Source organism: Dromiciops gliroides, chromosome 1 (assembly GCF_019393635.1).
Source record: "Dromiciops gliroides isolate mDroGli1 chromosome 1, mDroGli1.pri, whole genome shotgun sequence".
In the NCBI taxonomy this organism is placed as follows: domain Eukaryota; kingdom Metazoa; phylum Chordata; class Mammalia; order Microbiotheria; family Microbiotheriidae; genus Dromiciops; species Dromiciops gliroides.
The window spans coordinates 20,967,712-20,983,686 of NC_057861.1; the positions used below are offsets into that span (position 1 = coordinate 20,967,712).

The window sequence follows — 15,975 nt, forward strand, 5'->3', positions numbered from 1 at the left end:
TTTAGTGTTTAAGTTCAGGATAAAGATAATTTTTTAAAGATACATATGTGTATTTTATATATATACCCATATATGTGTGTATATGTATATAATGTACATGAATATATATGTGTACACATATTTATACATACACACATACATTTTGGCATACTGAAATTTTGGCATTCAGGTATATCTGGCATAATGAAAAGAACTACTCCTCTTCCTTATTACTGAGTTGTCCGTTCCTCTAGTCGATTGTAAGCTTGTTGAGGGCAAGGGCCATCTCATCATTAACTTGGTGTCCTTCTTGTTTTCCAGCACAGAGTCTTCCTAAGATTTTAGATTTGGAAGAGATTTTAGAGAGGCTCTAATCTCTGTAGATGAGGCAGCTGACTTGCCCAAGTGGCACCATAGGAATTCAGAACCCACTTTTTAGACTCCAAATCTGGTGCCATATTGTAGACACTTAATAATTGGTCGTTGAATAAACAACCAAAGTGATCTCATGCCCAGGCTTTTACTACAAGCATCCTGATGGTTCTCTTTCACGACAGTGTTCCACGTTCACCCAGAAAGCAGAGCTTAATTTGATAACCTCTGAACCAAGATTAATGATAGCAAAGTAGCCCTGTGTACAGAAAGCAGAATCAAGTGGGTCCAGGTGGTGAGGGATGGGAATCCATCCATTATAGCAAGTAGACTCTAAATGCATGAAATGAAGTGTGCAGGCCAAATGACCTCTTTTCTTTCTCTCATTCATTTATTAGCTGAAGAATTCTTTCGTGACCCCCTACCATACTTGTGATTTTCTTCACTGTATAGGCTACTAAGGAGAAATGAAAAGACAAACGAAGATTGCATAAATTGTGATCGCTTACTCTCAGGAAGCTTATTATCAATCGCTAATACTTTGACTTAACCCTTTCCTCCCTCTGACCCTCTCCGGCCTGTTATTCACTTCTGACCTTTTTTGTTTCCTTCTATAGATTTAAATCTTTCTGTGATCATTGTGTATGGATGGATGGATATGTATATTCATGTATATGGACGTGTGTATATACATATATTTGTGTACATGCATATTTTTTGCATCTCCATTACTACTCTCTCTCTTTTTTTTTTTTTTTTTGGTTTAGTGGGGCAACGAGGGTTAAGTGACTTGCCCAGGGTCACACAGCTAGTAAGTGTCAAGTGTCTGAGGCCGGATTTGAACTCAGGTGCTTTATCCACTGCGCCACCTAGCTGCCCCATTGCTACTCTCTTAACCCTACTCACCCCAAATAGAAAGCCCTTCCTCATAACAAATACGTGTACTCAAGCAAAACACATCAATCCTTTGGCCACAACTGACATGCATGTGTCATTCTGTACCCTAGTCTATCACCTATGTTCTAGGAAAGTATGTTTCAGATGGTGGTGGTGGTGATGGTTATGATAGCTTTTATATAGAACTTTAAGGGTTGTGAAGCTCTTTACAGATGTTAACTCTTTGAATCTTCACAACAACCCTAGGAAGTACGAACTTTCCCATTTGACAGATGAGGAAACTGAGGCTAAGGGGTCTTAAGTGACTTGCCCAGGGTCATACAGCTAGTAAGTGTCTGAGGCTGGATTTTCATTCAGATCCTCCTGACTCCAAGTCCCACCTAGCTGCCTCTTACATTTAAAGAATTAGTAGGATTTAGATAAATGTATAAAAGTATTTGAGCTGGGGGGCAGCTAGGTGGCGCAGTGGATAAAGCACTGGGCCTGGATTCAGGAGGACCTGGGTTCAAATCTAGCCTCACACCCATACTTGACACTTACTAGCTGTGTGACCCTGGGCAAGTCACTTAACCCTCATTGCCCTATGCAAAAAAAAAGAACTGTCATGAGCCCAAGACTACTACAACTTGACTCTTGGGAGACTTTCTATATAAGTGGTGCATCATCCTTGGATTGTTCTCTAGAACTGGCTGAATTCAGTAAGCATTTATTAAACACCTGATGTGTGTTATGCACAGTGCTCTAAATTGTATATGGTAAGCCAAAAATGCCTTTCAGAGGCCTATGTTCTACTCATGGGCAGAAGTAAATGATATATATATATATATATATATATATATAATATATATATAATATATAATATGTATTATATATATATATATATAAAGGGACTTCAAGGACAAAGCACCAATCACTAGAGAGATAAGGAAAATAGCACCCGAGCTACACTTTCAATGAAGTTTAAGATTCCACAAGGAAGAGGTAATGAGGAAGTAGAGTCCAGCCACGTGGTCCTCTTATGCAAAGGACAGAGACAGGATCTGAATTTAGAACTGCCGACTCTGCCACAATAGAGTGATGGTGTTGGAGATGTTCGGGCCTTGTTCTCATTGAGGCTATGTGATATCATGGAAAGAGCTCTGAACTTGGAGTCAAAGGACCTGGGTTCAAATCCTGGATCTGACATTTACTGGCTATGTGACCTTGGACAAGTCCCTTCCCCTCTTATCTATAAAATGATGAGGTTGGACTCACCAAAGGTCTTAGACTAGAATCTATGGGGTTTTGGTATTATTTTGGTGTCTATATTTTTTGTATTATTTTGATGACTATATTTCTTTTGTGATCTTATGTATTTTATTTGGGCGGCTAGATGGCTCAATGGATAGAGCATCAGGCCTGGAGTTAGGAAGACTCATTTTCCTAAGTTCCAAATTGGCCTTAGACACTTCCTAGCTGTGTGACCCTGGGCAAGTCACTTCACCCTGTTTGCCTCAGTTTCCTCATCTGTAAAATGAGGCAGGGAAGGAAATGGCAAACCCCTCCAGTATCTTTGCAGAGAAAACTCCAAATGGTGTCAAAAGAGTCAGACACGACTGAAACAACTCAGCGACAACAACGCATTTTATTTTATGCATCTAAAGATATTTCTCTGAGAAGGAGCCTCCTTAGGCTTCAGCAGAGAACCAGAGGGCTCTGGGACACAAAAAAGGGTGAAGAACCCCTTCCTCAACGACCTCTAAGGCCCCTTCAGTTGCAGATTTCCGGTCCCTAGCAACTCAAAGGTAATAACAAAACTTTTGTTCTAGACTGAAATGAATCCCTTGAAACAAGTTCTTTCAGGGCCTGTATCTTCCTCCATTAGAATGACCAGCAGCTTCTCCTGAATGGCTGTCCTGGGCTGACCTAGGAGATTAAAATAAGTGGATTAGGTGCCATGACGACAGTAACGAGTTATTGATTTAGCAGCGATGCTCTGCTCCTTCCTCCTCCTCCTCTCTTTCTCTCCCTGGTCTCCTCCAAGAATGGTATTAGCGCCTTCTCTTGTCTCCTTGCAGCGGAACGGAAGCCCCCCCTTTTCAACATGAATGCTATGAGTGCCTTATATCACATAGCCCAGAATGACTCCCCGGTGTTACAGTCGAATGAATGGTAAGACCGCTAATATTTTGTCCTCTTTTGTTCTCGTCCTTGGATTTCTCTGACCCTCTCCCGAGTCCTAAGGGCCTTGCTTTGGCTCTGAGCGCCCTGGCTTAGTAGATTCTCCCAGGAAAGTGGCCCCAAAACCTCATGCCATTGTCCCAGTGAGGCTTCATTTCTCACGTTAATGACCACAGTCCCTTCCATTGTAATTATTGTTCACTTCAGTCTTCCGTACGTGGGCATCTCCTGTATCTTTTCTGTGTGGATATACGCATCCGTTGAACATGTCTTTAGTGTACAGAGACTTAAAAGGGGTGAGAGCATGGAGAAGACCATCGATCACCTGTGTGCCTATCTCACCCAGCTAAAACTCGTAGAATTCCATTGTTTGTTGTGCTCTGGTGTCATGTGGCATATGTGGGGCTGGGAGGGGATTGGGAACAGGACCTGTGGCTTCATTATTCCAGGGAATGCCCTTGTCTCTCCAACTTAAGAGTCCTAGAGGGTCGCCTATTTCACTAAGAGATCAAATGACTTGCCCAGGGTCACCTAGTCAGTAGATGTCAGAGGCAGCCCTTGAACCCAGGTCTTCATGATAAAAATGATAGCAAATGTAAAGCATTTTGCCACCTTGAAAACAGTTTATAAATATTCCTGGTTCCAACACTAGCTCAAAATCCATTGCATTTTATGGCAAGTTTACTTAAAAGGAGTGAGACAGGGTATATCAAAGGGCTACGTGTGTTCAGTATCACCCTCCTTGCTAAAAATGTGTGAGGTTCTGATCATTTCTTGGGCTGTTTGACGCTGTATGCTTAGCATATCCCAGGATACAGTTCTCTTTGCATTCTGAAGAAAAGTACATCCATCAATGAGATCACAGGTCTCACAGAGGCCCTGCCAGCAGCATCCAAAATCCCCCCAAAGTTTAACCTGTGAACAGGTACTGACTTTGTTCCTGGCATCCCTAAAACAAATCTTTGGCCCCCTCCAAAAAAAAAAAAAAAGTCTTCCTTCAAACCCTACAATTTCATTTGCATGCAAAGGAGAGTGTGGTTTGGTGAAAAGAGCATAGGATTTCGAGTCAGAGGCCTTGGGTTTGAATGCTGGCTTTGTCACTACCTCCCTGTGTGACCTTGGGCAAGTCACTTCCTTCTGTAAGCCTCAGTTTCCTCACTGTGAAATGAAGAGGTGCCATTACTTGAAACATAATCCTCTGCCCTAGAATCTTTAGTTAATCCAATAGACTTTATAACTCCATATTTTCTTTTTTTAAATTTTAATTAATTAATCAACTAGTTGATATGTAAGTTGTCTAGCCCTACAATCTTGAAATTAATCCAATATGCTTTATAGCACCTGATTTTCTTTTTTTAAGTTAATTGATCGATCGATCGATTGATTGATTCTCCTGTATTTATACCCACAGGACAAACTCCTTTAGGGGATTTGTTGATTACTGCTTACAGAAAATACCTCAGGAAAGGCCAACATCAGTGGACCTATTGCGGGTAATTTTCACATTTGTGTCTGAAGAGGGGTGGCAATCATTCTGTAGTAGAGCTTAATTGTAAATCATTCATGTGGCTGCTCATCCTTACAGAGTGGTCATCTCTTAATTTAGATAGGAAACATCTCCAGGTATCTGGGCCACCAGCCTTAAACTGGGTAGGCTCTGCTTTTGGCAATAGTGATTTTTACCTTTGGGGAGGTGGGCATTGGGAATAAAAATCATTCTTAAGAAAATGTCTGGTGAGGGGCAGCTAGGTGGTACAGTGGATAGAGCATCAGCCCTGGAGTCAGGAGGACCTGAGTTCAAATCTGTCCCCACCAGGGCGGCTAGGTGGCGCAGTGGATAAAGCACCGACCCTGGATTCAGGAGGACCTGAGTTCAAATCCGGCCTCAGACACTTGACACTTACTGGCTGTGTGACCCTGGGCAAGTCACTTAACCCCCATTGCCCTGCAAAAAAAAAAAAATCGTTCCCTACCACCATTAAGTGCTCTGACTTTAAGCTACTTCATCCCAACCCAAAGACTTTTTAGGAGTCCAAAATGTTAATCAAGTACTTAAAAGCATTATTGAAAGACTTGGCATCATGGCATTTGTACTTCCTTCAAAATACTTCAGAGCCATGATTTCGTCAATGTTACATGCTCTCCACTGACATAGATTGCGACCCCTCTATAGACTGTCCAAAGAATTTCCTCATGGCCGACATAGTGTTGAGCCTCTGAGAACTTAGTCTGATTGGTTTCCAGAGAACACAGTCCATCACCAAGCCTTTCCCCAAAGTCCTATCCAAACCTCTTAGGCCTTCCTAGATAGAGTCTAGTCTCCACCAGCATAGCTAGCAAGACCACAGGGTCACCTCCACACCACAAGGAAGCTTCAGTGAAGGTAGATTGGCTATATTTTATACAGTTCATGAGTAATGTTGGTGGCCAACACAGCTGATGTACCTTATTCAGTCAACAAACCTTTATAAAGTGTTAACTATATTCCAGGCACTTCGGCTAAGTGCTAAGAACACCAAGAAAGACAAAAAATATGTTCCCTGCCCTCAAGGAGGCCCCATTCTAATGGGAAAGACAGCATGTAAATCACCAGGTTATAGAAGATCCATAGAGAATAGAGGCTAAGGAATCTCGGAATGAAGTCAGAAGGCAGGCAGAGGAAGCAGGAAAAACCAGAAGGTGAGATTTGAGCTCACCTTAAAGAAAGCCAGGGAAATGGAGAGCTAGGAAGTGTTTGAGACAGGGTTTTAGCACAGATCTTCCTGACTCTGGGTCCCACCCTCCCTCCACTCACTATGCCACCTATATCAGAGACTTACAAAATAATTCCAATGGGGGTGGGGGAAAGAAGGGGAGTGTCTTGGCACTCTCTCTGGTGGATGTCCAGAAGACTTACCAACCAGTTTAGATTTTAAAAGGCTATGTGTAAAGATGGAGGTAAGGGAAAGTAAACTAAAATGAATACAGAAGCATGGAATAGTCTTGAAAGAATAGTGTTGTGGGTTCAAACTCAGTATAAGCCGAATCTGGCAAGGAAAGCAAAACCATCAGCTTAAAAAGCTTTCTTTCCCTTCCTTTTATCTATGGGGGGGGGGAGGGGGAGGAGGAAGATCAAAGGACTATGAATGCTGCTTGGGGTGAATGGGATTATAAACTAATAACAGAAGATGAAGCTCTTTTCATTCTCATTTTGTTTCTGTTTTCTCTGCCAAGAGAAACTGGAAACGACAAGATAAAAATGGTCAGGAGGGAGGTGATCCCCCAAATTGGTAAGGAGATAGTAAGAGAACTAACTCTCTGGTCCCCATGAATTCAAATCACAAGGCCCAGATGAATTTACATCTTCAGTTAGCAGCTGGGGCTGCTGCACTACAAACAGCTAGAGTTCTAAGGTCATGGAGAACAGGAAAGGGGCCATAGGCCTGGAGAAGGGCAAACATCCTTATCTTCACAAATAGAATCCAGCTAACTGTAGGCCAATGAACTTGACCTTGACTCTAGCACCTACCCTTTTTTTTTGGTGAGGCAATTGGGGTTAAGTGACTTGCCCAGGGTCACACAGCTAGTAAGTGTTAAGTGTCTGAGGCTGGATTTGAACACAGGTCCTCCTGACTTCAGGGCCGGTGCTCTATCCACTACGCCACTTAGCTGCCCTAGCACGTACTATTAAAGAGATGGTTGGTGAACATCTTGATAAGGAAGTAGTGATCACAAAGAGTTAGTATGACTTTGTCAAGAAGAGAGATCACTCCAGGCTGACCTTGTTTCCTTGTTGGAGAAGGTTAACAAACTCAGGAGGGAGCTGTAAATACAGTCTACCTACATGTTAACTAAGCATTTGATAATATATTGCATGCTGTTCTTGGAAAAGATCCAGGAACAGGGACTGTGCGAGAGTATTATTGTGTGGGTCCCAAACTGGGTGAATGGCCGGACCCAAAGGAAAGTCATGAATAGTTCCACTAATAGTCACCCTCGAAGGGAGATGTCTAGGGGAGCACCCCAGAGAATCGTATTCATCTCGTGCTGTTCAACTTATCGATCAGTGTTTTGATTTTTTTCATACAAAGGCAGATATAGTATGATTAACAAGTTTTCACAGATGTAGGAAGTATAGCTGGCACACTGGATGACAGAGATGGGAGCTTTCATGTGCTGAAAGCTAAATGAGTCACCAGTATGATAGGGTAGCTGAGGAAAGCTAAGGCAGTCTTGGACTATGTTAAGATAGGCAGATGCACCAGAAATAGGGAAGTGGGAGTTCTTGTCTCCTTTGCCCTGGCCGGCCCACATCTGGCCCATTATATGTTAAACAATAAGCTAAAAAGTGTCTGGCATAGAACAGGTAGTACGATGGAGGGCCTCTCATCCTTCCATATGAGAACTGGTTGAAGCCTAGAGAAGAGAAGACTTGTGGGTACATAACAAAGGTCATTGTTATTTGAAAGGCCATCTTGTGCAAGAGGGATTAAAGAACAGACCCAGAAGCCTTTTCCCTTTTGTTCTGATTCTTCTTTCACAACATGACTAATGTGGAAATATGTTTAATGTGATTGTACATATAGAATCCATATCAGATTGCTTGCTGTCTGGGAAAGGGAAGGGAAGGAGGGAGAGAGAAAAATTTGGAACGCAAAATCTTACAAAAATGAATGTTAGGGGAAAAAAATTAATGTTGAAAATGATCCTTACATGTAACTGGAAGAATATAAAATACTATTAAGGAAAAGAAGAAAAAAAAAAAAGAACAGACCCAGAAGCAATGGGGGAGAGTTACAAAGAGGCACATCCATACCTGATGCTAGGAAAAGCTTCCTAATGATTAGGGTTATCCTTTGGGGACAGTTAGGTGAAGCAGTGGATGAAACACCAGCCATGAATGCAAGAGGACTTGAGTTCAAATCCGGCCTCAGACACTTGACACTTACTAGCTGTGTGACCCTAGGCAAGTCACTTAACCCTCATTGCCCTTCACAAAAACAAACAAACAAAATTATATTCCTATGATTAGGGCTATCCTGTAGTGCAATGGGCTGCCTTGGTAGGTGCTTGATGTCCCCTTCTTAGACGTCTTCAAGCAAAGGTCAGGTGACTACCTTGTAGGGTTTGTTGAAGAAGGGATTCCTTTTTAGATCTGAGTTGTACTCACTGACCACTGAGGTCCTTTCCTACTCCAGATTATGCAATATTGGGGAAACAAAGATCTGTATCAGTTTAAGGAGGAAGGTTGCTACCAACCAAAGACATCAGGGAGACCTTCATGGAGGAGGTAGCTTTGAGTTGTTCTTCAAAGTGTAGGTAGGAAAGGAGGGTAGTAAAAACAATTCAGAAGGACCTGAGCACTCAGATTAATACAATGACTAATTAAAATTCTAGAGGACTATTGATGAAGTATGTTCCCCATCTCTTTTTTTTTTTTTTGCAGGGCAATGGGGGTTAAGTGACTTGCCCAGGGTCACACAGCTAGTAAGTGTCAAGTGTCTGAGGCCGAATTTGAACTCAGGTCCTCCTGACTCCAAGGCCAGTGCTCTATCCACTGCGCCACCTAGCTGCCCTGTTCCCCATCTCTTAACAGAAAGGTGGTGGACTCAAGATGCTGAAATAAGATACGCGTCTTTGGCAGTGTAGGAATTTGTTTGCTTGACCGTGCCTATTTGTTATATAGGTTTAGTTTTTCTTTTTTTTTTTCCTGACTGGGAAGGTAGTAAAATAGGGAGAGGGGAGCAAAAGAAAGAAAAGAAAAGAAAGGTCATTGAGACATCTTCTTAAAAAATTTCAGAGAAGAGAACAGAAGAAAGACCAGAAAGAACCACAGATAAGCAGGACAGCTTTGAAAGTTATAGCTTGAACTCATTGTATATTTAAAAGGAAAAATAGCCCATACATAGTAAAGAGCTTCAGTTTCCTGTGCAATCCACTTTTTCTGTCCTACCATGTATATAGAAATACCCACTTCATGGAATGTTTCTTTTTTATTTATTTTTTTTTTTTTGTGAGGCAATTGGGGTTAAGTGACTTGCCCAGGGTCACACAGCTAGTAAGTGTTAAGTGTCTGAGGCCGGATTTGAACTCAGGTACTCCTGACTCCAGGGCCGGTGCTCTATCCACTGCGCCACCTAGCTGCCCCTCAGTCAACCTCTTCTTAAGGCTTTTGATCATACCTTTGTGTTCAATACGCCCAGAATGTCCCTTCTTTCCCATTTTGTTGGGTTAAAGTCTAGTGACTTTTGGAAGATAGTTCCAAAATGCTTTCCAGGATAGCATGGCTAATTCACAGCTCCACCACTAGTCTGTTAGTCTTACACTCTCTTTCTAGGAAACATTAGAATTTCAAGTTAGGTTGGATCTTTGCAGTTCCATGAAAGTCCCTCTCATAGACATTATCATGGGATAGAGATAGCCATACTTTCTCAAAAACTACCCCAGCAGCACACAAGTTCCAACAGGTCCTAGTGAGTCGGATTGTCTTTGGGTCCAAGTGTGCCAGTGGACTATCATCTTAAGAATCACTAAAAGATTGGCTGCCATATGAGATTTGGGGGTGTGGGAAGGAAGGGAAAGGAAACTCATGAAAGTATCTACTGAGGCCTGCCTGTAAGGGATGGAAGAGTCATCCAGGCTGGTGGAAACACAGATCTTTGGATAGACTGAAGATGAAAGGTTTCTTCCCATCCCTTAGTGCATTGCACAATACCCAGAACATAGCAGGCATTTGATAAATGCTTGGACCCCAGTGATCCATTTATTCATAGTATATTTATTCATATTATTACCTATTTTCTGTGGTAATTCAGAAACCAAGAGTCTGTGCTTATTTGTCAGTTTGGATACTGATTGAAGAAAAAAAAAATAATCCTGCTGTGTGTAACATTTGACTTAAGGCTGCTTTCCCACTCAACAGAAGGCATTCTCTCTCTCTTCTCTCTCTCTCTCTCTCATGGGGCAGTGAGGGTTAAGTGACTTGTCATACAACTAGTAAGTGTCAAGAGTCTGAGGTCAGATTTGAACTCAGGTCCTCTTGAATCTAGGGCTGGTGCTTTATCTACTGCAGCGCCACCTAGCTGTCTCTGGGAGAAGGCATTTTCAACTATGCTCATGACCATTTCCTACTTTTGCATATCAGAAAACAAAAAACTATATCAGCCATTTTAAGGGGAAATAGTTGTTTGCTCTCAAAATAGCTTTTCATTATGACCGATTGTTGGCCTTCTGATTACTGTGCGAGTCAGAATCGACATGTGTCTTCATATGGGAATGGCCATGCGTCTTCATATGGGAATGGCCATGCGCACACACATGTATCCAAAGCTTTGATCGCTAGCCCTCCCTTGGGCTTCCTGATCATGCTACAACTGGCTAACATGTTCCTTTCCCAGGTTCCTTCATGCTGTCACTGATGCCATTCAGTTAATAATCATTTATCAAGCATTTCCTCTGTGCCAGGCACTGCGCTTGGGCTTGGGCTCCCTCAAGGGGCTGGCAGTCTAATAGGAGTCAACATCTAAATAATTATGTCCAGACAAACCATAGACAGGAGAAATCAGCAGGAGGAAGAGACCCGCACCAGAGGGGACTGGGAAAGTCTACTTCATGTGACCCAGAATCCCTCCAGTTCTTTTTGTGAAGTATAGCAGGGTCAGTGACTCCGATGACATCTCAGGTCACAACTGTAGAACGGATGGATTATTTCCATGATACAAGTGAAGGTTCCATAGTTACTGCAGTACAAAGCCTTCATCAGTGTACATCACCTCCTCAGCTTTCCTCACCCTAAAACTAACTTTTACTGACCCATTTGGTCTCTGGATAGCTTCCAGCATCTCACCCATTTTTACTCTGAAGCCACTTTCCTTGGAAAACAAGAATTATTAACAGGGGCTCTTCCACAACCCTCTCTTTCAGTGCCATCAAATAAATGTCGCATGCCATAATTATTTCTTCCCCTCTGCCTGTTGGTGGTATGTAGGCCTTTGGGGTGTTGAGTTTTCAGTCAAGGGGGCTTCGTTTGATATTTCCATTTCTTACACCTTCAGTTGAGTTAAACTAATTTTGTTTGAGCACCTACTATGCTCAAAGTACTGTGATAGCCATCATGGAAGATATAAAGATGAAGAAGACACAGCATCCCATCCTCAGGGACGCTGTGATCTGATAGGCAATAACTCAAGTGCATCAACAACAATACGAACGTGATATAAAGTGCTGGGCCTGGAGTCAGGAAGAGCTAGCCTCCCATTGGTGAGTCAGGCAGGCAGCAAGCATTTTTTTAAGCACCCGCTTCATAGGGAAGTGGGCATTTTAGTCAGGCCTTGAAGAAGGGGTCTCATTAGAAAGTTTTGAACAGAAGAATTGAAATATTTGAACTGTCCTATAGGAAAACTCATCAGGCAGCATTATGTGGGATTGCCCATAGCAGATACTGAATTCTATGCTGGCTTTCCCTGATAACAACCATACTTCCAGGAGGTCTTCCATTGCTGTTGGTCAGAATTCAGTTCCAGATGGACATTTGTCAAGTGTCCACAAAGACTGGAAGTAGGGAGACTATTCAACAAACAATCAGTGCCTCCTTTGACAAGTGAAAATGGACAGAGAAGGGAAGAGTGAAGTCTAATGAATTAATGTGTTGTTGTTCAGTCACGTCCTGTTCTTCATGACCCCATGGCGGGGTTTTGTTGGCAGACACTGGAGTGGTTTGCCATTTCCTTCTCCAGCTCATTTTACAGATGTGGAAACTGAGGCAAACAGGGTTAAGTGACTTGTGCAGGGTCTTCCTAACTCCAGGCCCAACACTCTATCCACTGTGCCACCTAGCTTCCCCAGTGAATCTATAGGACATGACAATTAAGATGGAAGAAAGATGACTCCCAGATATCAGGCCAGGAGCAATGCTGATAACAGTGGCTGAAATCAGGAAGTTAGGAAGAGAGAGAAAAAAAGATTTGGATGGAAAGGTGATGATTTCTTGGGGAGGAGGGGATATTGAATTTATTGTATCAGTGCAATTTCTAAGAGCACTTAACCTTCAGATACTAAATCAAAAAGGGAAGAGCAGTCGGTCAGCCTTAGTTTCCTTACCTATAGAATGGAGATAATAATAGCACCTAACTCACTGGGCTGTTGTGGGGAACAAACAGAATCACGTATGGAAAGTGCTTTGTGAATGTCAAAATCATCTTTAAATGCTAGGTATTCATATTATTATTATGAAAGAAGCTACAGAGGGATTTCAAAGCATAAAGAAGTAAAGATTGGGAGGACCTGTCAAAGGGTCTTAATCTAAGGCATCATCTGAAGGGGACTGGGAAGAGAGAGACCCCAGGGCCTTGATGAAAATTGAAAAGGGTTGTCACAGCCATTGTGCAGAAAGTTCTTCTTTAACTCAAGCCCTAACCTTGTTCTGTGATTTCAGACAGCAGGGGAGGAAAGAGAAAGATTTGCTGCTATATAGAGTTCTCATCTTTTTGATACCACTGTGGTCCCTCGGTGGGATTAAATTCACCTTGGTCATTTTAACCTAAATCCTAGAACAGGAGCCCAAGGTGGTTTTGGAGGAAAAGAGAATAATCCTCATTCCCATTACGTTTTTGCATGCCCAGGTGTGTGTGTGTGTGTGGGGGAGACATCTATCTACAAAAACTCACCCAACTCCCTTAAGGAACTATGTCTCTGCACACATGATAGATATTGCCAAATCCGTCCCCACACATCTCTGCCTCTCTTTATCCTTCCTTCAGCATGAGTTTGTACGCCGAGATCGGCCGCTGCGGGTCCTCATTGACCTCATACAGAGAACAAAAGATGCCGTGCGGGAGCTGGATAACTTACAGTATCGGAAAATGAAGAAGATTCTTTTCCAAGAGACCCGGAATGGACCCTTGAATGAGTCACAAGAGGATGAAGAAGTAGGTTCAGCTTTGGTGGATGGGGAGGAGGCTGCGGAGCTTTGGCTTGTCGTGGGCTAGACCGGGAGAAGAGACTTTCTCTCATTTGCACTTGTCTCTAATTTGTTTTTTGGGGGTTTTTTTGTTTTTCTTTTTGGTGAGGCAATTGGGGTTAAGTGACTTGCCCAGGGTCACACAGCTAGTGTTAAGGGTTAAAATTCTAGCTAAACTGTCTAAAATATCTAATGAGTGGTCGCCAATAAATTATAAGCTTTAGCAAGAGTTAGACTTTTAAGCATTTATTAAGGAGAATAAGAATTTGGTAAAGAGAGAGAGAAAGGCCTAGATTCCTATCTATTAAAGGGAGAGCGCATTTCTAGCTCCCTTCTCCACCAGAGTCCAGAGGAAAGAGCATGAGACTGAGTGCCAGTCTCTTCCTTCCCCCTCCCACTAGTCCACGTCACTTCCTGATGCCAAAGAAAAGACTCCTGGTCTTGCCCTCAAAGACCTTCGCTTCATGGGCAGAACTCTTCTACAGTAAGTATCCAGCAGGTGGCGTTATTCCAATCGTTACACTAGTTAAGTGTCAAGTGTCTGAGGCTGGATTTGAACTCAGGTCCTCCTGAATTCAAGGCCAGTGCTTTATACACTGCGCCACCTAGCTGTCCCGTCTAATTTGTTTTTGGGGGGTTTTTTTGTTTTTCTTTTTGGTCAGGCAATTGGGGTTAAGTGACTTGCCTAGGGTCACACAGCTAGTAATTGTTAAGTGTCTGAGACCGGATTTGAACTCGGGTCCTCCTGAATCCAGAACTGGTGCTCTATCCACTGTGCCACCTAGCTGCCCCAAATTTTGACATAATTTGTTTTTTAACTTTGGTTATGACCCTTCCAAATGGAGAGGGAATCCATTTTAGTCTTCCTCTTTAAAACAAAAGAGTGCCAGGCTGTGATATTAGTAGTGACCCACAGGATCCTGGCTTTAACACTGGCATTATCACCATCAGCAGCAGCATCATAGCCAGCATCTATATAGTGCACTGATGTTTGCAGAATGATTGCACTGACCTTCACAGCAACCCTGGGAGGAAGCTGCTCATATTAAACCTGGCAGGGTATAAGTGACTTGTCCAGGGGTCACAGCCAGAGGATCCAAGGCAAGATTCAAACTCGGGTCTTCTAACGTCCCATCCACTGTGCCCTTGCCTCATTTTGAAGATGAAGAAACACAGGCGGAGGGAAGGGAAGTGACTTTGCCTAGGTCATGCAGGTAGTGAGCATCTAACCGGAATCCTCCGTCTCTAAAGATAATGTCTTTCCACTCTCTCTTGCTGCCTCCAGAAAACTCTACTAGGCCCTAGAATCAATGAGAAGTGTTTGTTATATTCATGTATATATAATCCATCTCACGTACTATCCATAGCAGATATTGAAGGCCTGGCTGGCTTCTCCCTCAGGACAATCATACTTCCAACTGGTCCGTTTCCACTAGATGTAGCTCAGATCAAATGGACACCTAGTAAAGGTCTGCTCTGAACCATGGGGTTTCAGCCAAATGGAAGAGGGAAAGATGCCAGCCTTGGAATACTGATGTCCTGGATTCAAGTCTTGTCTCTGACACATACTGACTCTATGGACCGGGGCAAGTCATTGGCCTCTCCAGGAGCCTGAGCAACTCTCTGAGATGACTGAAGTGGCCAATGAATTGTCACACTGAGAATTTCCTCCAGTGGTGAAATCACAGGTCCCAAACTGACAGATCAACCAGCACACATAGAGCGCTTGGTATATGCCAGGCATGTGCATTAAGCACTAGCCATTAGAAAAAATGCAAAATCATCCCCAAACTCCAGGAGCTGACATTCTAATGGGGAAGACAACACGTACATAAATTTAGAAAGATCGATAGATACAGAGAGATAGAAATAGAGGGGAGATTTGTTGTTGTTGTTCAGTTTCAGTCATGTCTTGACTCTTTGTGACCCCGTTTGGGGTTTTCTTGGCAAACATACTAAAATGGTATATATTGCTTCTCCAACTTATTTGACAGATGAGGTAACTGAGGCAAACAGGGTAAAGTGACTCACCCAGGGTCACACAGCTAGTAAGTGTCTACAGCCAGATTTGAACCCAGGAAGATAAGTCTTCCTGACTCCAGGCCAGGCACTCTATCCACTGTGCCACTTAGCTACAGATGGAAGGAAAGAAGGAAGGAAAGAAAGAAGGAAGTGAGAGAAAGAAAGGATGGACAGACAGACATGATCAAACAGACAGAGATAGTCAAATATATAAACATTAATAATTATATTTTAATTTAATCATATTCCCTTCTAATCCTTTGTGATATCTTCTTTGCATTTAATTGGCTTTACTGGACTGCCAAAGCAGTCCAGGACACAATAAAAGGTTAAGAACCCCTCATTTAAGCAAAACAAAAAACCATAAATCTAATGGAAAATCATAATGGATAGAGTGCTGGGACTGTAGTCAAGAAGATCCAAGTTCAAATCCAACCTCAGATACTTCCTAGCCACATGACCCTGGGCAAGTCACTTAACCTCTTTGCCTCTGTTTCCTCAACTCTAAAATGGGAGTGATAATAGCCCTTACATCCCAGGGTTGTTGTGAGGATCAATTGAGATCAAATTTGTAAAGTGCAGGCACATAAATGCTTATTTCCCTCCCT

At 42.7% G+C, this 15,975-nt stretch overlaps 1 protein-coding gene across 3 annotated transcripts in view; it reads left to right on the forward strand.

Annotated features, from left to right (window-relative positions):
• The window catches only part of TAOK3 (TAO kinase 3), a 247,833-nt gene that overhangs the window by 147,270 nt on the left and 84,588 nt on the right, over window positions 1-15,975 (forward strand). For all 3 annotated transcript variants that reach the window (XM_043986734.1, XM_043986743.1, XM_043986749.1), the window contains 3 exons: window positions 3,306-3,399; window positions 4,820-4,901; window positions 13,146-13,313. In XM_043986734.1, the coding sequence (XP_043842669.1) occupies window positions 3,306-3,399; window positions 4,820-4,901; window positions 13,146-13,313 (344 nt within the window). The remainder of the gene's footprint in view (window positions 1-3,305; window positions 3,400-4,819; window positions 4,902-13,145; window positions 13,314-15,975) is intronic.